The sequence below is a fragment of the Larus michahellis genome, chromosome 9 (assembly GCF_964199755.1).
Source record: "Larus michahellis chromosome 9, bLarMic1.1, whole genome shotgun sequence".
NCBI lineage: Eukaryota > Metazoa > Chordata > Aves > Charadriiformes > Laridae > Larus > Larus michahellis.
In genome coordinates this window covers 16,473,906-16,494,821 of record NC_133904.1, presented here as the reverse complement: position 1 = coordinate 16,494,821, position 20,916 = coordinate 16,473,906, and the positions used below count along the sequence as shown (strand labels likewise).

Here is a 20,916-nt window from a genome sequence, read left to right as displayed (position 1 = left end):
GGAGGTGCAGTACCAACTCCCAAGAACTGCGCTTGGGAGCTATTTCCAAATGCTTTCAAGCCATTTCTCTTTTTCCATTCCTCAAGGTGCATGACACCTGCAGCTGACATCTGCACCACATGCTAAGAATGCAAAGAATACTGGACTTGTGGCTGCTTATTGCACAGAAGTATTTTGCTGCTTTACTTTTAAACAAGGGAAACCAGAATTTGCAAAGTACTCCCAGAATAACGATTAAAAAAGTGAAACCAAATAAATGGTGAAGCAACTGAAAACTTTTTTGCAGTATCTTAACTTAGAAGAAGAAAGGGAAAGAATATTAGGAAGCAGATAGCATATTTTTATTATATTTTAAACATTTCATGTTTTTGCAAAGAATTTTCAATGGTGTAAATTTTATTTAATGTGTGAGCTCTTCATCTTATTTCCATCTCCTCCATAAGTGATTTGTTTGAACCACATAGTTCAAAACTATGACCTAAGCCAGCTTTACATGTTTGAAGGGCTGAAGGTACAGAAATAGCTGAATATTGTACATCAAGGTGGTTTATCTTAATTGAAATCCACATAACTAAAGGATTGAAAGTGTCCTTGGGGAGCTTAGGGAAATCTTGAAGACATAAATCCATCCTCTTTTTCTTTCTAAGCTGCTTGCCCCGTGAGGGTTTTTGCTGTTGATTGTTATTAGAGATACAGCTAATTTTTCTTCCTTCATTCTGTATTGGTTTAGTCCGTAAGTCATAATCCAGCAACTCTGATCTTTCTTGCAGTTTTGGCTTTCCCTGCTTTTCTCCTGGGAATTAACCAGGACCGCCTAAAAGAAAAACTGACCAGCAGACAGATGGACAGCAAGTGGGGAGGCAAATCTGAGTCCATTAATGTAACGCTAAATGTGGAACAAGCCTGCTACACCAGGGATGCACTGGCCAAGGCCCTTCATTCCCGTGTTTTTGATTACTTGGTGGATGTAAGTTGAATTTGCTTGATTCTACTGAAGTATCAAAACAAGTCAAGTACACTAGGAACGTTGCTTGCAGCGCTTTTCTTGTCCCTCATTTCTTTCACCCAGTATGGTTCTTTGCCTAAACCTTAGCAGCAGCACTGGGTAGTGCAGTGGAAGCATGACCACAGGTGTCAAATACGAGGTACTGATTATATGACAAATGATACACTTTCTTTGAAGCAAATGAGCTGGTCTTTCGTCACTATATTTACTCAGTCTCCTGCCACAACTGTCCCGTATGATACTCTGACATCTCTTTCCTGTCAGCATCCGTACTGCTGAGTCCTGTTTTCTCCTACGCAGTTGAGCCTTTTCAGGTGAGCAGAATTAGTGGGTTATGTTCCCCTGCTCTCTCACCCTACTGTCTTGCAAAGAGGCCTTCAGCATTCCGTTGTTGTGGCATCTGAGCAAATGGTCAAATTCCCTTCTCCATGCTGAAGTACTCTCTGTTCAGAATTAGACCCTAGGCTGGATTGGTGACATAGAAACCTTACCTTTGGCCATAGATGCTGGCTAGATGAAGCAGAAGTCTCCTCCACGGTGGCACTGCTAGTGTCTCAGTCTCCCTCATCATGACAGCTCTGTAATTCCCACTATGTGCCTGCACTGACACTGCAAAGTAGGGGAGTACAGACATAGGTGAAAAGATTCGTGGTACCATCTGCAAAATGCATCAAATATCAGACTTAAGGCTGTTCTTTCTTTGTTGGCTCCCTTTCTTTAACTGATTCAGTTACACAAAAGGGGAAAGATTTTTACAAACAGTAGATCCAAAGGCTCACTAACCTGGAAAACAGGATAGTATACTGTTCATTTCCTAGCTGTTAATAACACTTTATTAAAAAGTGAAAGTAAAATACCCCATTACATATATTTGTATTCCATTCAAATATGTTCTTTTTGAAGAAACTCAATATTTTTATATAAAGATTTAAGGATACTAATATATAAAACCTACACTCTGTTTTACATTTTGTTTCTCTTTTATTAGTCTATTAATAAGGCTATGGAGAAGGACCATGAAGAATATAACATTGGTGTCCTTGATATTTATGGCTTTGAAATATTCCAGGTAAGGCAATGCAATACTTAAGGATTGAACTGATCTGACCTGGGACAGCATTTTTGTTATTTAGAAGGGAAAAAATTCAAAACAGAAAAATCCCAAGTGCTGTGGCCAGAATAAAAGCCAAAAAACCCCAACCCAGCTTCCTGGACATTGAGTTCTCACTGGTAATGTCTCACTTAATAAACACGAAGTATTGAAGAAACTTCAAAGAAACTAGGTCATTGATCTTAAAAGAAAGATCTGAGATTACACAGAATGTCTATAAAGTCAGCAACCCATCCATCATTGACAGTGTTTCTTTGAAGCTTATTGCCAGCATAAGAACTAGGAATTATTGTATATAAAGCATGAGACTAATTTTTTAAATTGTTTCCTTTTCTATAGAAAAATGGTTTTGAACAGTTCTGCATCAACTTTGTTAATGAAAAACTACAGCAGATTTTTATTGAACTGACACTGAAGGCAGAACAGGTAACCAGACACTTATTATTTTTGAATTCATAAATGAGCTATTGCTTTTTCAATTAGTGGAAAAATTGAGATTTCATCATCTGCTAACAGTAAAATTTGCCTTGTTAAGCAAGACAAAAAAACCCTCTTTGTTGTTGGATAACCCTAAATCTGTACACCACAGCAGCTACAGACATTTATTCTCTAATACAGTGGTACAGAAGCAAGTCCGTCATCTGGTGTTCTAATGCAGTCATATGACTCTGCCCAGACTTGCTGCATATTCTGACTCATTGACAGAAATGGAAAATTGCAGCTTGGTTCCATCCCTGTGCTTTCGTTGGACCTGACACACAGTTAAATGGGAATACTTTCCTTAATTTCCTCCACGCCCTTTTTTTTTTTTAAATATATATATATGAATGAAATAGATTACTGAGACAAATGCAAAAATACTTGTGAAAGTATTTGCAGTTCTCTGCTCACAGTCTTACTGCAAAATCTTACTTTCCGTGAATGTGAGCTTCTGCATGGGAGGGCAGACAGAATGCGGCTGAGACAGAAGCATTGTGTACGCTATGAGCTCAGGCCTGGCACCAACTTTAGGACAATGTTTTCAAGAATGCACATGCACAATAGCCTTTGTCTTTATACAAAGACAACTGCGACTGATCGTTGCAGTTGAGCACACAAATGGCCTGCTAAGTGTCTATCTGAACTCGTATGTATGCAACCGAGTGGGTCAATTTAATCAAATTTTAGTATGATTTTTTTCCCCAGTCAGTCTCTAGATGTCTTTATGGTTACAATAATTGCATGCAGAAATAAAAAGTAGAGCTGTGTCTCCGTTTCATGGGCATTTTTAACTGTGGTGTTTTGGGCGGGTCTGATCCTTGATATGCCTGTCACAATCTTAATTTTTAAAACAGGTTAGGATATGGATGCTTAGGTGCACTCTCAAGATACTGTAAAAGCCACTTTGTTTCTATTTGTGAAGTGCTTTGACAATGAATGCACTGACAAAATATTCCTGCTCTTCTCGGTAACTGCTCAAGGGCTATGAATGACAAAAGATTGTGTGGGGAGAAGAGAAGGATTCGGATTCATCTCTTCGGCAGCAGAGAGATGGATTTAACTATCATTAGGGTCATTTTTCTCACCTCCCTCCAGTCATACATTTCACAAGTCTCTCTGAACATGAGTAGTGCAGAGTTTGTGTATATGTGGTGCATTGTAAATCCAGTGCTACAGCCACAGCAACACAACTACGGCAAAAAATATTTGCATCTTTCTTTTTACTTAACAGGAAGAATATGTGCAAGAAGGAATTAGATGGACACCAATAGATTATTTTAACAACAAAATAGTATGTGACCTTATAGAGAACAAAGTGGTAAGTATTTAGAACAAACAGATGGAAAAAACAACAAGATTTTTCTTTAAAATATTTGGGCAACTGCTTTGCTGTCAAGAACGTTCATAGGAAAAATGCGAATACTGTTGTTCAGTTACTGAGTCATACTAAGCCTATATATAAATCTTATATAAGATGTCTTATAAGAGCTTTAAGATATATGTAATCTAAGATATATATTATCTAAGATAACAACCAAAAAGAGAACCATAAGATAGCATGATTGATGTGTGACTAAAAAATATAGTAATGGAAATTAAAATTTTATACACATAAATTTATCACGAACTTCATGACACATCCTACTGTACATCAGATAAGGCTGTGTCCCTGGGGGATGTATTTCAGTTTGGGGAAGCTGCAATACCAGCTTCCTCTGAGGTACTGTCACAAATTAAGCAGAAAACAAGTGAAGAGGAAGTATTAGGAAGTGTCGTACATAAGAGAAATTTTGTGCCTTTTCTCCACAGAAACGTTCTGCAGTTTAAAGTCTTTATGTTCTGATTTGGGGTGACAAATGTTGAATTGTCCTTTAAGACAGAAGTAGGTTGTTTTTCAGCTAGTTCTTTGTCCTTATGTAAGCCAGGTAATTTTAACAGTAGTTCCAAGTACTATACTGGCTTGCGCTCAAATGCACATCAGATTTTGCCCATCTCCCATTTTTGTCAGGATAACTAGGAAGAGGATACGATTTCTGTCGCAATCTTAGGTATTTAGCTCTAAGTTTGTCAAACTACAGCATGTGAGTTTAAATACTTACCTCTGACATGGGTTTATTTTTTGGTGGAATGAGAAAAAAGATTGCTTTGTGAAGGAATGAAAACCTAAACCAAATGTTGGGCATTTGTTTTTTTTGTTTGTTGTGGTTTTTCCTTTTTTAAACAGCAATCATTGTGTAATGATAAGGACAGTGGGAAATGCTGGGGAAAACAAAGTGGCATCTCTCCTTAAACTATTTGTATGCTTGTGGACAAATTAATCTCTACTGTGAACTCTACCAATTGGGGGAAATTCTTCCTGCTGTAACTTTGTGCTAGTGTTTTTGTAGCAAAGATCATTTTCTGTTTGGGGGGAAAAACTGGCATCGTAATTTCTTTATTTTTTTCCTCACTTCTTTTGCTGGTTTTGTTATTCTTCTCTAATAATGCATTAGAATCCGCCAGGGATTATGAGCATTTTAGATGATGTGTGTGCCACCATGCATGCAGTGGGAGAAGGAGCTGACCAAACATTGCTTCAAAAACTCCAGATGCAGATTGGGACTCATGAACATTTCAACAGCTGGAACCAGGGATTTATCATTCATCATTATGCTGGAAAGGTAATGTGGAAAATCATCACTGAATTCTGCATAACGTATTTATAAAGAAAAAGAACAGTAATGAGAGGAAGGGGGAAGCCCTGTAGAGGGCTGTTTTGATTTTAAATAGCCAGATTATCTCAGGAGACAGTGTCCTCTCACAGTGTAGGGAGCTTAGAACAAATATGCCCTAACATGTCCCTTACTTTGGACAGCTGCATCTGGGCCTTGCCGCTATCAAACATATTAACCAGAACTTAATATTAAATGTAATAAATAAGTGCCCCTGATCTTTTATTAATTACAGTCTTAATTGTTGGTTGTAGCAGCAGTAAATTTAAAGAATTCAGATATAAAAATGATACTTAGGTGATGATATACCAATAAAACTGGGAATATACTATACAGTTCTATCTTCTTTGGGTATATTTCTCAGACTATTCATGATTTCCTGCAGTTATAGGTAATAACTGTAAGCCCTTATTATGCAAAAATGTTTCATCAGTAAAATTCAGTGCTAAATTCACTTGTGTTGTATTCCAGTCACTAGCTCCAAGTCTTTTTCACTGAATTTAAATACAGGGATGAAATTCCTTTATGTTCGTTGTAGAAGAGCTAACTAATAATATATGCAAGGATTTAGTGATCATTGTAGTATCTTGAAGTTATACCAGACTAACCAAAAAGTTCAGAACAGCTACTGATAAGGACAGAATTTAAATTTTCTTTAATTATTGGGTTCTCAACTTACCACAAACAATCAATTTCCACCTTGGCCCAGGTATCTTATGATATGGATGGATTCTGCGAGAGAAATCGGGATGTTCTTTTCATGGACTTGATTGAACTCATGCAGAGCAGTGATTTGTACGTAAGCAAAACTTGCTTAAAGCTAGGAATAACGTGTTAGTTCAGATGGATGCAGAGGGCCTGACTTCTCTACTTCGCAACTTGTGAACTCATTTGTTTAAAAGTGGAAATAAAACATCGCTGTGGTAGAGCAGTATCACTTGCATTATATTGACCTTCATTTTCTGCAAATCTGAATAAGTAAGGTACTCCAGTGTCAGAATCAAATGGTATAATGACAGCCATTTGTTTTGGCCTCAAACAAGGCCATCGGTGATTTGACATTCTCTCAGAACAGGCACTGTTTTAGCATATAAAGTAACATTATTTTGTTATGTATTTTAATTAATTGATGCTTACTTTTTAAGAAGTGCGCGTTTCTTTGAGTCTAGAAGTCTGGTATCATGTCTTCCAAGGCTCACTAAAATAGCAAGGGATCTCTATAAGGAATGAAACTCACGGAAAATACTAATCTTAATACAGATTTGATGTAACTCCAGATTAATAGAAATAGCTATTTATATTCTGCTCAACTATCAACTTTTACAGCATATTCCTTGACATTCCTGCATTGAATTGTCTTTCTATGCCAACACTATTTTATTAATTCTTTCCTAGGCCTTTTATAAAGGCTCTGTTTCCTGAAAATCTTCAAGTGGACAAGAAGGGCCGTCCTACCACTGCAGGCAGTAAAATCAAAGTATGTCTGGTTTTGCTGTGTTAGTATGTGCATATACGGGTGTGTAAATAAATAAATTTTAAGAAAGTAGTCTTTCCGGTTTTTTACTGTACAGACATTTTTAAAGATAGACATCAGGAGTATCTTGATTGCAAAGTGATGCATTGTTTCAGCTGTTAGAATCATGTTTTGCCCAGCATTACTGTTCATTAAACATTTTGTTCAGCTGCATTCTACAGCAGTGAATTTTCCAAACGAGCAATTGATGGTAGCGATAATAGTACTTGCATGTGCATAATGAATGAGCCCCTTCACTCAGCCACTTGATGTCCTACAATTAACTACACATAACTGGTCTCTTTATACTGCAGAAATGCAGCGGGGCCTGATCCAATCCCCACTGAAGTCAACAGAAGTCTTTCTACTGACCATAATGTGCGTTGAATAAGGCAACGAGTGTTCGAAGGCGAGCATCTTTTTGGAGACTGGTTGTAAAATATATGTTTAGATTACACACTTGCAGACTTTTGAAATCAATATTTTATCAACCTCTCTCCTTATATTTCACCCTGACAGTCAAGTTCACCTTGTCACTCATTTTTTTTATACAGTATTTTAAATATTTTTACATAGCTGGAGATAATGGTGCCTTCTATTTACTGATAAATTTTTCATGAGGAGTGTATCATCCTAAGACACTTTGGTTGTTCTGGAGAAAGACCAAAGTCAACTGAATCATCAGCAGATGGTTGATAATTTTTAGAATTCTCTCACAGTATTTACCCTGTTCACCTCAGATCCTATTGTTTTGCCTCAATTTTACAGAAACAAGCAAATGACCTTGTTGGCACCCTGATGAAGTGTACACCCCATTACATCCGCTGCATCAAACCAAATGAAACAAAGAAGTCTCGAGACTGGGAGGAGAGCAGGTATGGATAAGCAGAGTACATGATGAGAAACAGTGCTAATACTGAAAAAAAGCCACAAAACCTCATAATTTGTAATCATACAGCCTACACACAAACAGAACTAGGTACTCTAACACCTTCAGAAATGAAATCTGGCATGACCTCTCCTAAACTTTGCAGATAAGCTGTGGTCACTTGGTCTAAATCAGCAGCTAGTATATGCAGTTCTTAGATTTTCTTATGCCAGTTGCGAATAATCATCATTTGCATAACACTAACACAATCAGTATATTAAAGACTTAGTTTTCCATGTAGAATTTGCACACCAAATGCATTGTACATCCATTATAATTTTTGCTTTATGCTTTGAAAACAGCTTCTGTTAGGTAGCTAAAAAGCCAGCGGGATGTCTGTATCTGCTTTTATTATCAAACTTAACAAAAAGTCTCTATAGCCAAGAACATACAAGATTCCTTTTTAACTTCTGAACTTTTAAGTTGTATTAACTAGCTCTTTAAAGAGAAGTCACTAGAATATCATATCAGGTGGTTATATAGACATTAAATAGACATCAAAATCATCAGTTTGGTTTATCACATCTGTTTTAAGGCATCTTCAATCATACAATGCTTTATAGCATCTTCATATTATCTGAAAAAAAATACTCTTCTTTTTTTGCACTGAGGTAGGTGATCAGTATGGTATATGTGTCCTGATACAGATAACATTTATTACTATATATCTGGTACTTTTGGTATCGGTACAAGTGCTGATAAAGCAAGTGGTTATTTTTATCACAGTGAAACAACTTGCAAAGTCTGATAAAAAGCATTCTTGACCGTATCAACACACATCAGAATTCACTTCCTGCCACTTGGCATGCAGACTAGCACAATTGCATGCAGATGTAGAGCACTTAGAGAAGCCACAATTGGGACTGCACTTGAAAGTGTCATTTAGGTCTTGGCAGTAAATGTAGACCCTCTTTCTCTAGCTTTTCCACCCCTGAAAATGCTACTATGCCGCTCTTAATTTTCCACTGACACTGGGGACCAAAGGAGGAAAGTAGGTGATCCTGGAAAAAGTATGTCTTAAAACTTTTAACTATAAGTTGAGGGGCTCAGTCATTTACATATTGGAAAACAGGCCTATTACTGTGGAAGGTGTTGCTAGGAAACCAGCAAAACAAACAAACAAAAACCTAGTCCTGAGAAAAAAAACAGCTTTCAAGAAACCCCTTTTGGAGCAAAAATGGTCAAGATTTCTTCTTGTTTTCCCATAATGAGGATGGTATTTGGCAAATACAGCCGTTACTGGTAACAAATGAAATACAAAAGATTGTATACTATCAAACTCAGACACAAATGGAAATAGTTCTCATAGTGGTAATCCTTCTTCCCTGTTTAAAAACCTTAACATTATCTCCTATTACAAGCTATGATTTCACATATTTTATATTGGGACTTCACATAGGATACATGTGCTGTAGCAGTTAGTGATGTGTCTGAGGAAGAGAATTTTATATGCATGTGACAAGTCAAACTGAAGTTTAATTTTGTTATTTCATGATTTTACTGTGAGAAAGTTCTGTGTTGAGGGGAATACAAAACAACTGAGTTTATGTGGTGTTTTGCTGACTGTTGGTTTAAGGTTTCTTTGTTTTCTTCTGGGATCACATAATCATACGCATGCTGCCATAGTCAATGTGATGGGAGTAGTATTATCTAATCTGCTTATTAGTAGCGTGTTACTGGACAGTGAAAACGTTACTGAAAAAGGGAAGAAACCTTGACAAAGCTTGTCTTACTTCATGCTCACAGAAGCCATGTCACTCCAGCTTTGTACTGCTGTTGAATAATTCCAGAATATTTAGCATTTAAACATAGACCTTGTGTAATATCTAAGCCTTGTATAATACCTTAGTTATTCCAAAAATTGGGGTGTTCTTGAAATGTGTTTTTGTTCAGGTCCTGGCACAGCCACTTGGAGTTGTACTCAAAATTGCTGCATTAGCTGAATTCCCAGACCCTGACCTGCTTGAGGTTGATGCCTGGAGGGAGAGTTTCAGTGTGCCTTTTCTCAGAAAGAAAAGGAAAAACAGAAAAATGTCTCAGATTCTCTGTTGCTGGACACTAATACTGGCAGGACAGTAAGAAAATGGGAGTAATACTGTTGCTCCAGTGCATTATTCCAGATGTGAACAGGAGGGAAAGCTATAAACAGGAAAATGTATTTTTGTCCACCAACTTTCTACTGTACCAGAATTCTTGGAGTGGGTACAAAATACACTTTATTCCTTGAACACAGCAAGATTAAAGTGTGCAATATTCTTTACTATAAGCTAGAAGAGCAGTATCACTCATTATTTAGTAAAATATCTCTTGTATGTGTTCTTCAAAATGAAGAAATAACTGAAGAGCTTTTCCCATTTGTAGCATGGGATTTCAAAAGTTTTCTCCCTTTATACTATGAGTCATGTGAAAAGAATGTCTCAACCAAAAAAAAGAAAAAAAAATCAATGGATAATAGACTTTATGTTGAAATTTAACATTTCAAAATAGCTAGAGAAATAACACTGAATTAACCAAGAGTTTTTCAGGATTTGAAAAATCTTTTGTAAAATCAGAGAAATAGTAAGCAAACCAAAATTAAATGGCTCCTTGCAGGCTCACTTTTTTCATTATATATAAAGAAATGCTCTTTTATATACTGTTTGTTAAACTTGCAGGACTAAAATCTTAACTCTTATATTTCTGGCTGAAAGCCAAAGCTTCTACAATTTGTCATGTTAAAAAGAATGGCAACAACAGAAGCCCCCAAATACCACAAAACCTGACATTGCGTCTTCCAGCCACATGACTTAGATGAGGAAGTTAAGGAAATGCAAAGGAAAACTGCAAGAAACACACATTGTTAAGGAAGCTAACTGAAATTCTTCAAATCAAATCTCCAAGCGTTAAATAGTAGAGTAGCAGGATGTGTAACAAGAAACATAAAATAATGTACCACTGCTCCAGAAAGAGGAAAAGGTGCCAAAAGGGAAGGTTTATTTTCTTTTGCTTTTTTTCTGCTTTGAGATTTGTGGGGGCATATTTGTTCCCTGTTTAGAACCTAAACGAACATGTTTTGTATGAGGGAAACATAGTGCTGTTGGGATAATGGTGTTTCAGTTCACATGTGCAACAGAGTCCCTCCACAGCCATTAACACTTTCTGGGGGACTGGTACCAGCTCAGTTTTTGTTTGTAATTTTTTTTGGCTTTTAAAGTATGTCGTGAACAAGCTTACCAGGGATGATTCGGCCAGTCTTCTGCCTATCCTCAAATCCTTCCTTTGCAGTATGGTAAAATTAGGAGGAATGCTAATTTTTCATGAATATGCTGGCCTAGCTTTCTTCTTTCTGGTTCTTTGCATAATGGAAACATAGCATCTAGGGCTTTCTCCAGCCATCAGGTTTGGTTCTTTCTCCAGAACAACCAACTGTTGATGTTTGAGCTATGTAAAACATAGGTGAAACCCACAATAAAACACAAAACAATTTCCCACTTCCTTGGATAGCAGCCATGTAGTTATATATAGTTACTTGGTCTTTTATGGGTAATAATGCTAGTTAAGAAACTTATACATAAATTAGTTAGGAGTTGGGAAGTTAAACTTGGAAAAAATGCTAAGGTAAACTTGCTACATATATTTCAGTAATGTAGTCTACCTGCCTTGAATATTTTTCCTTCCATGTGGCATGCATGCTAATGTGCAAGAATAGATTCTATACCTGTGCATGAATTTTAGAAGTTAGTAGTCTTTAAACGCGATATGGACTTTTAAGGATACTTCAGTCCACAAAAATGCTGAAATAAAATGGATATAAATCTTGCATTGTTTTTGTCCACAGGGTAAAACATCAAGTGGAATACTTAGGTCTGAAAGAAAATATTCGAGTAAGAAGAGCTGGCTATGCTTACAGGCGGATTTTCAAGAAGTTTTTGCAGAGGTAGGGTAATATTAATTTTGAAATATTACAGCACAGTTGTTTACATGATGAGGAAAACAAGAAGTTGCAAGTTTTGAAAGCTGCTCATTTCTTACCTACCCCTTCTGTTTTCCCCATTTACCTTGCTCTCGATCTAGGTTACACAGAGATTTGAAAGTGTGTCAAAGACTGGCCTTGTGTCTTTGAAAGTCTTTTCATTTTTCTGTAAACTAGCCTAAGACCTCGGTTCTTTTTGTAGCCCTATGAGGGAGTTTCTCAAAGAGTTACAGGAACTTAGAGTTATGAGCTAGAGAGCCTGGAATCTGAGTGTCCAGCAGCTAGCCTTTGTTTAAAATGTTACTGCTCTAGCTCTCCCAAGGACAGAAGAGAGGTGAAGAAATACATGCCTGCCATTCAAGTGTTAAGAGTAACCTTAGTTTAAATTGCTTGTTGTATCATTCTATGGCTGTTCAAACAGCTGGGAATGGTTACAACTCAAACCACTGCAGCTGCTCACTGAATGAAAGCAAGTCAGAGCTCTTTATCCTTTTTTCAGTGTCCTAGGACCAGCTGTTAAGATGATTAACTACCTCCACTAGCTAATGAAATCCTCTTAAATAAGAGCAATTTCAAGATTTATACAACATTCAGCTTCTGGTTTTTTAGAAAATTGAGACATACAGCAAATAAATGCCCAGACTGGGGCATTACATGACAGATCAGCTTTTGTTGTAAGTCTTTGTGTTACATTTGAGAACAGAAACCAAACCACCCAATCAGTTGTTGCAAGGAATGGAGTATAATTAATCAGACAGCACTGAACAAAGCCACTGATAATACTTCATGATAACGCTGAGAATGTTCTAATCATCTAGTACTAGGCAGACCTAAAATACCGTAAAGTATGAACTCAATTTTCATTATGGAACAATTTTAAATCCCTTTTTCTTCAGAAACTTCAAGCCCAGACATAAACATGATGAATGTGCTTCAGGTTGCGTTACTTAACACAGACTTGCTGAGACAGAATAACAGATTAATAATGTGCATTAAATCTGGCCTCCGCAGTTGTTGAACATGGATTGTGAGGGCTGTGCAGGTCTAGAAATTTGCCCAAGAAGTCTGCACAAGGGAAAGCTGCATGGTGCTTCTGGAAGGCGAATAGATTTCTGGACTTCACTTTATATGTAGAGATCCAAAGGCAACTGAAACCGTTCTTTATGGAATTCAGCCATTTGTTTCTAATTAGTCTTGTTAAATTTAGCATTTTGTTATGAGTAAAACTCTTCCTGCAACCTTTCCATTCACAGTTCCCTAGCATCCAGAACAAGCTCTGTTCTGACACCCTGAGTCAGTGTGAGTAGAAGCGGGCTGAGGCATGGGATGGACAGGAAATGCATGCTTGTACACTTGTTTTCATTGGGAGTTCCTTGGCAGCTCCATATAAGTGGAGATTTCTGGGCTGAATAGACTTTTATGTACAAAATCTACATTTGCATGCAAAAAGCCACAGTCACTAAAAAGGCCTATGTGTTTCAAAGCATAACCAGTCTGAAAGCTGAACTCCACACTCCCATATTTAGACATAGGACCCAACTGCTTACTGTGAATTTATAATAGATATTTGGGGGGGGCAGTCATCATTTGAAATTGTTTCAGAAGCATTTTAAGAACACAGTACTTGTGCCAAAACCTTCTGTAAGATCAAATTCCACAAGCCTGAAAAACCTAGATACATGGATATTGACATGAGCAGTTTAATAGGAAGCATGCACAAGTACGTTAGAGGGAGGTGCTGTTTCTAAACAGCAGCAAACACCGATAGAATTGTCACATCATAAAATTGTGAAATGCTTAATTGGTGCATGTTATAAAATAATCTGTTTCTTCTGCCCTGTAGACTTGTCGTACCAGTAAAATGTATGAAGTTAATTTGAGTTTATGAAAAAGGAGAAGTACAAATGTATTCTCATTTTGTAGCTGAGAGTTTTAGATATATTAAAAGGTCTTAAGTCATGTTTTTCCCTGTACCTTCCTTTGCAGCTCAGATGTAGGAAAGAATTTGTAACATACTGAAACGTAGTGTCAAATTCTGTTGCGTGGAAGGTAGCAGTTTCAAATGCCTTTATTAACATCAGACTTGCTTAGACCCACCTATAGAGCTATACTGTTGGCAGTACGTGATGAACCTGCAAAAGACGCTGTTGAATAAGGTGGGAGTTACTTTAACTTACAACTCCTTACTAGGATGCATCTATTTACCCCGTAATATTGATAGATTACATAATACATAAGCATACACATTTTCTGTAAAGATAGCTTATGTATAATATACTTCTATGTTTAAGATGGTGTAAGAGCTACTTTGTTACAGAATCATGCATAGTACCTGAGCATGTGTTAACTAATAATAGATTTGAACATGAGAACATCAGTAGACCTTTTTGAATCCTACTGAATTAATCCTCAGTTAGCTTTCACTTTTCATATACTTGCTATTCAGAGGTGTTTGGGTTTTGTGATATGTACCCTTTTAACGGTTTGCTATTTTTCTTTGTGTGGTATTATTATTTAAGTTGCATGACACTGTTTCTGCTTCCTGGTTGGATAGCATTTTGGATATGACAAGAATGAGTAATGAACCTTCCCTTAATGAATTTTCTAGCAATTCCTTGAGTGATTTTCTTGAGAACATTTTATTAGGAGCTGCCTCAATCTTAAGAAACAAGAGCTTGGGAATTAAACTGAACTCCATACTTTATCACTTTTTTCATTAGTTGAATAGTTTTACTAATAAGCATGATTTAGTTTATATAGCTCAATAATGCTTAAGGCATTAAAAAAAATATTGTCAAGACTAAAGAACATAAAAGATTTGGGGAATAAATTCATCACAACATATTTAGCTGCTCTCCAGTCTCATTGTCCAGGAGTCTAAATAGCTGCTGTCAGAGAAGTTACTTATCCATAGAGACGCTGAGACAGCTAAAACCCATCGGTGCTCCTTGGTGGGCAGTGGAACAAGGCAGCTTTGTAACTCCAGCCTGGCAGTTCCAAAAGCCCAAGTTATGCCTGAAAAAGTGGACAGTTTAAAAGGGGCTGCAACCTGGCATCCCTCTCATTTTCAAGGCTTAAAGAGACAGAAGACTACTCACCTCTTCCTATAAAAGACATGGTATTATCTTTGCCTAGCCATTTGTGGTCAGTGCCCAGCATTCCCTCCAGGTTACACCACCATGGCTGTATCTTCCCTCTTGTACCAGAGGCCAAGCCAAAGGTTTTCTAGGGTAAAGCCAAGAATGGCTCCTTGCTAAATGCCCAGCTGTTGAACAGGTGGGTTAGGAGCATGAGCCGGCCACTTGCTTAGAAACACAAAATGCCTTTGTAAGAATAAGATGGACAGAGAACGCTTGAGTGGGAAATTGGCCAAATGCTTGGGAATGAATCTAGAATACCAAGGGTGTAGGTACTTAAATCTGGACCATAAGTCATTGCTAGTAAATAACCTTGACCTGGACTTAAGGAGATCACAGCACAACTTTCTGTGATTAACTACCACAGTTACCAAGTGTTAACTTAGCATCTGGAAGTGGGAGACTCCTGGACGCTGTTGCCCTTCTCATTGCAGTTATTTGGTCTTGCTAAACAAGTACCATCTTAATACTGTGCATCTTCCCACACTCCAAGCTTCTGTAAGTCCTGCCAAAACTGTTAGCCCTCCCCCCAGGGTAATATTGACTGAGTTAGTGGTATTCTGCTGCTGCTGTTTGATGTCAGATTTTAATCTCCTCTCCTTGGTGGTAAAGGTATGCCATTCTCACCAAAGCAACCTGGCCTTCCTGGAAAGGAGAAGAGAAGCAAGGAGTTCTCCACCTGCTTCAGTCAGTCAACATGGATCCTGACCAATTCCAGCTTGGGAAATCCAAAGTCTTCATCAAAGCTCCAGAGTCTGTAAGTGTGTGGCAGAACATGAGTCTTTAACTATGAAACTATTTTGCTGAAATAAAAGTCTCAGAAGTTGAGCGTCATGATACCTGCTAAGGTGGGAGAAGCATAATAACATAAGTTAAGCTGGGCAGGTCTGTCACAGGTGCCTTGAAGGCTATAGAGGGATTCTAGGCACTTTTATAACAGGCACAGTACATAAGGACCCTGTGTGATTTTAACACTAATACAAGGAATATTAAATGCGTCAAGAAGAGGAGATGGGATATGAAGATGCTTTGGTGTCAGGTTGTACACGGTGACATTCCATCAGGTAATCTGTCATATGATGGAATATCATGGCATGAAAACATATCTATGACCATTAGCCCAAGAAAATGGTTCCTCAGAACAAGAACTAGTCAAGAAAGTAGAATAACCCCCAGTTATAGCAAGGATATGTTGTGCATCATTGATTATAAATCAATGTTCCAGAGTGACTGCAACTTGAAATCCCATTCAAAGATAACATTAAGGAGGCATCATAAGGCTGTTTTTTTTCCTTGTGGCTGCTAAACTGCACAAAATCTGTTGGAAAAAGTTTTCTTACATCACCGTTCAGGAAAGTTGTCAAGGAAAAACCTATGCTCTACTTGCCATCATGTATTCCTTACTTACTTATCCGAAGCAATTGTGCTTAGTGTGTATAGCCTACCTTGCAGTTGAGCATTAGGTGGTTTCTTAGTACTTTACCTGAAGTTACATGTGAAAAAAACAAAAAGCAGAACGCTTCTGCTGCTATCATATCCTTTTCCAGAAACATTTTTTTTTTTTTTTGCTTTGTAAAGCAAAAGTAATCCAGGCAATGACACTGTGTCATTTCACTGTGTTTGTCAAAGAAATGAAATAATTTTCTGGTGTCTGTCTTCTGTTTAATAGCCAAGTGGCAAGTGCTCACATAAGACTGATGGCTCTGGTTCCCCTTCACTCTGAGGTGGACAAAACATTAATAGTCTGTACCCCAACATCACCTGCTACTAGGTTGTTTGTAAGAGGAACAAATTGTTTCCCAATGGATGCATCTTCCCATTCTAATTAATTTTTTTTAATACTTAGTCCTGGTTGCATGTATATGCTATTTAATGGCACGTTTGTTTTACTGAAGGGCACTTCTGCAGGTTAAGACAACATGAGGTTAATTGGAAATAATAAAATGTTTTTGAGTTGCATTTTGATTTTAATTTAATGCTTTCAATTGCTGTATACATTTTCTTTAAAAATTTATTTTTTGAAAAGCCATGAAATCCATTTTTAAACAAGTACTAAAAATATGGCTTTTTTCATTTTAAGTTGAAAAACTTTCTATCAGCTGAATATTCTAAAGCTTGATTTATATCTTTTAGTTTCAAAGACAATCATCTCTCCTCTTACTAAAGTATTGGATAGTGATACATTACTTTTGAGAAAACCAATCTCTTAGATGATAAATAATTTTTTTTCTTCCTACCAAAGAGAGCACCTGTTGTGGTTGACCAGATGAAAAATACTTTATTTCCTCAGGAGTGTGAAGGGAGGTTTTATAATACATATTTTAGGAAAGAATTTATGCAGTATTTTTATTTTACAACTTATGAACCATATCTTAACTCAGCATTTTCATTGAACTTCCTTAATTGTGACCTTCAACTGCAGGTGATAGACTATTTTGCATTGAGATTTTGCAGTTAGCATTATTGTTAATGAAATAAACCGTGAGCGTTCACGAGAGACAACATCAATATTGTTACTGTAGCCTGAATTGCAGAAGGGTTTGATCATGCTCCTGCTGAAGCTGAGGAAGTTTTTGCATCAGGAGGACTCAGGCCTGTATGCTGAAACCCTATCTAGTGCTTGCGTGTTTGGGAAGAGATTTTTTTTTTTTTTAAGCAAGTTTGCTGTAGATGGAGAGCTGCCAACTGTGAAACAAGGTTTTATGGGTGGCAGAAAGGAGGCTTCATTATTTACATTTCCATCAAACACCTGAATAAATAACTCTGTACAAGAGTGAGTGAGGTTCTACGGAAATGGTTTGCACTAGATCAAGTTTCCTTTTTAAGATCAATATGAGCAACAGTATTTTTCTAGATTTGCGCGGTTTAGGACAGCAAATTAAAAAAAGGATCCTAAAGCCCAAGTTTGCTTCTTGATATACCTGTTTTTACTAATTTTATCTCTTTTGAAATCTAGAAAAAAGTCCTTATGAATATTTAACACACACAGTAGAGGGAAATAGTAAGCAACAGTCATGTCAGTGGACTGATTTAGTACTGTAATTGTTAGCCAAATGCTTGTGCTTCTGATGAGACAAGAAAACATTTAACTAAAGTAGGTAAAAAGGCTATAGTGAAATATGCTGTATCCTACAATAATCATGAAGTTGTTCTAATGCATTAAATTTGCATATATTTCAGTGAGGCCTGGGAAATTCTCAAAAAAAGGAGATGCACCTTCCATTTGTTTTGATAAAACAGCATTTCATCTTGAATTCTGATATTAGACCCAAAAATCTTATTATGTCATACTGAAATACAAGACCATAGTTGTAAATCCTGCAGCCAGCCAACATTCACTGCTGGGAAAGAATGGGACCATATGAGAGTATGAAATTCAGACAGTGTGTTATGTTACACATTGCAGATCCCCATAGACATGGTAGCATTCTGACAAGAGAAACATGAATTTTGGAGAATGTAAAGATGGAGGCCAGATGGATGTCCAGTGGAGAACCTTGAGTTCCGCCATTAGAATGTTTCAGAGAGAATCCATATTCCTCTTCCTTCATCATTGGGTATCAAGAGTAATGGTTAGACTGGTAAGAGCCAGAAACACTCAAGCATCAGAGATTCTTCCAGGAAAGTTTACCTTAACATTCTGATCTCAGGTCCCATAGTTGTGGTAGAGGCACCAGCTTGGATCTAGAGAGAAATGCACTGGAAAGTTGTTGAAAGTAAAATATGTCTTTTTCTTGAACTTTTAATGTAAAATGTTTGACCCACCCTACTGTCTCTTTGTACAGCTATTTTTATTAGAAGAGATGAGAGAGAGGAAGTATGATGGATATGCCAGGGCCATCCAGAAGGCATGGAGGAAGTATATGGCCAGGAAAAAATATGTACAGATGAGAGAAGAAGGTAGGTCATAATTTCTGATGACAGATATTTCACACATGGTTCCAGGAACAGAAAGAGTGCCACAGGAGATGAAGGAAATAGCACCCTCTCTCTAGAGCAAATCATTGCATTACAGATGACTGTCTAGGTTTGACTGTGAATTGTTGGACCCCTGAGGTACCGCTGACGAGGTTGGCTGCTTTGCATACGTGGATTTCTTGGACTATCCAGTGTTTTACTGTCAAAACAAAGACAGACCGAGTAGGACAGAAATCAGCAATGTTCCAGGGGAAGTGAAAAAGGAAAAGCTTCTTATGGTTATATAGGACCTGGGTGGTCTGTAGATGACACAAATCAGTCCAAGGACTGCAATGCTTAGTTGCATGTGTGACCTGGATTATGTGAATGAACAATATTCTGGAGTTGGAAGAGCTAATCTTTGATTTCCAACAATGAGCGAGCTATTCCTTACTTCCAGAAGTGCTCCTGATTCATCAGAGCTGCTGAGCTTGCCATCAATGTATTTCATTAGGAATGGATTTAATAATCACATGGATCCTTATATAAAAGATTAGTAGCAGTGCTTCACTATTTTTGCATATTATAAACAATTTGGTTATCACTTCTTCCCAAAAAGTTCTGCTTGAAACAGTTAGCTCTCTTAGATCTTGAGTTTAGAAAGTTTAGTAAATACTATTAACCAACATTTATTTTTGGTATTTAAGCATCAGATCTATTGCTAAACAAGAAAGAGAGACGACGGAACAGCATTAACAGAAATTTTGTGGGAGACTACATAGGCATGGAAGACCATCCAGAGCTACGCCAGTTTGTGGGCAAACGGGAGAAGATTGATTTTGCAGACACTGTAACTAAATATGACAGACGGTTTAAGGTAGGTTTAAGAGCAATGTCCACTAATGATCAGTTCTGCTAGGGAGTTACAGATGTCTTTACTATCTTTTAACAGAAACGCCACCATGTTAGTGTCCATTTAGGATAACAGCTTGGAAAAAGCATCTTTGACCCAAGGCACCCATAGGGATGCAGTTATACCCTTGCGATTGGAACATTGTCATGTGTCAAACCTCTTGTCCCAGGATGAAGGCTTTATGGGACTTGCTGGGCAGAAAGCTACATTAGTTAGGAAACGGGGAACAAAGCTACTTTCCTGTCCAGTCTGACTCTGGGGTCGTGTGATTAATCATTTCTGTATTTTGTTTTCACTTGAACCAAAGACAGTATTGCCCCAAATCATAGTACATTATATATCTTTGGAGCAGCATCACAACATTAGCATATTGATCGCCACACGGCAATGTATTTTCAAACAATTTTGTGTTTCAGAGCGTGAAGCGAGATCTTGTCCTCACTCCAAAGTGCATATACCTGATTGGGCGTGAAAAGATAAAGCAGGGTCCAGAGAAAGGCCAAGTGAAGGAAGTCTTAAAGCGAAGGATAGAAGTGGAGAGAATTCTTTCTGTTTCTCTAAGGTCAGTACCTTGAAAATCTCTTTCCACTGACAGAGAAATTTGCGTAGGATGGGGGAAATAATTTGATTGATGAAGGGTGAATTTCTTAAGCTGTATTAATTGAATCTTGTAAATAAAGAAAGCTGAAGCCTTATTTTCACTCATGGCCCTATTAAGTGTGTTATAGCAATAGATGTTTACGTTTGTAGTCACACAAACGTTTTCTGACTAGTTGTTAAAATGTGTCACTTGCATTGGATCTCACCTATCTGTTGAGTCCCACAAAATGTATTCTGCGAAGCATATGCTCACAATGCAGGTTCTAGTAAGTTTTGGCTCAAACATGTATCCCAGAAGTAATTCTTACTTACGGAAGTACACCTTGTACATGTCCACTGCTTCCTAAAGGGGTGTTCTCTGGTGAGCTGCTAAAACCTTTATTTGTACTTTGATTTCACATCACTTCTGGTGACTGAATGTCAAGCCAGTCCCAGATTGCAGGAGATACCTGACATGTCCACACAGAGCTGTCTTTTTAGTGCTCCCACTTTGGACTGTGCACTATGCAGACCTCGAACAGATTGCACCAGCCGCTTGAACTGGGCCAGTGCATTCCAAAGGCGGAGTCACACTGAGTCAGCTAAAACTATGGCTCCCCACCAAGTTGGTGAAAGCTGTTACACTCCTCTCACATGTAAATAACAGTTCCACAGAGCCTTCCAAAGCA

At 37.6% G+C, this 20,916-nt stretch overlaps 1 protein-coding gene across 2 annotated transcripts in view; it reads left to right on the top strand.

Moving 5' to 3' along the window:
- MYO1E (myosin IE) overlaps positions 1 to 20,916 on the top strand; it is an 88,239-nt gene that overhangs the window by 52,389 nt on the left and 14,934 nt on the right. For both annotated transcript variants that reach the window (XR_012588933.1, XM_074599633.1), the window contains exons 10-22: positions 771 to 967; positions 1,995 to 2,075; positions 2,457 to 2,543; positions 3,829 to 3,915; positions 5,090 to 5,257; positions 6,018 to 6,103; positions 6,704 to 6,785; positions 7,590 to 7,696; positions 11,567 to 11,665; positions 15,451 to 15,595; positions 18,624 to 18,738; positions 19,443 to 19,612; positions 20,065 to 20,210. Coding sequence is in view for 1 of the 2 variants with exons in the window: in XM_074599633.1 (XP_074455734.1) it covers positions 771 to 967; positions 1,995 to 2,075; positions 2,457 to 2,543; positions 3,829 to 3,915; positions 5,090 to 5,257; positions 6,018 to 6,103; positions 6,704 to 6,785; positions 7,590 to 7,696; positions 11,567 to 11,665; positions 15,451 to 15,595; positions 18,624 to 18,738; positions 19,443 to 19,612; positions 20,065 to 20,210 (1,570 nt within the window). In the remaining variant the exon portion in view is untranslated. The remainder of the gene's footprint in view (positions 1 to 770; positions 968 to 1,994; positions 2,076 to 2,456; positions 2,544 to 3,828; positions 3,916 to 5,089; positions 5,258 to 6,017; positions 6,104 to 6,703; positions 6,786 to 7,589; positions 7,697 to 11,566; positions 11,666 to 15,450; positions 15,596 to 18,623; positions 18,739 to 19,442; positions 19,613 to 20,064; positions 20,211 to 20,916) is intronic.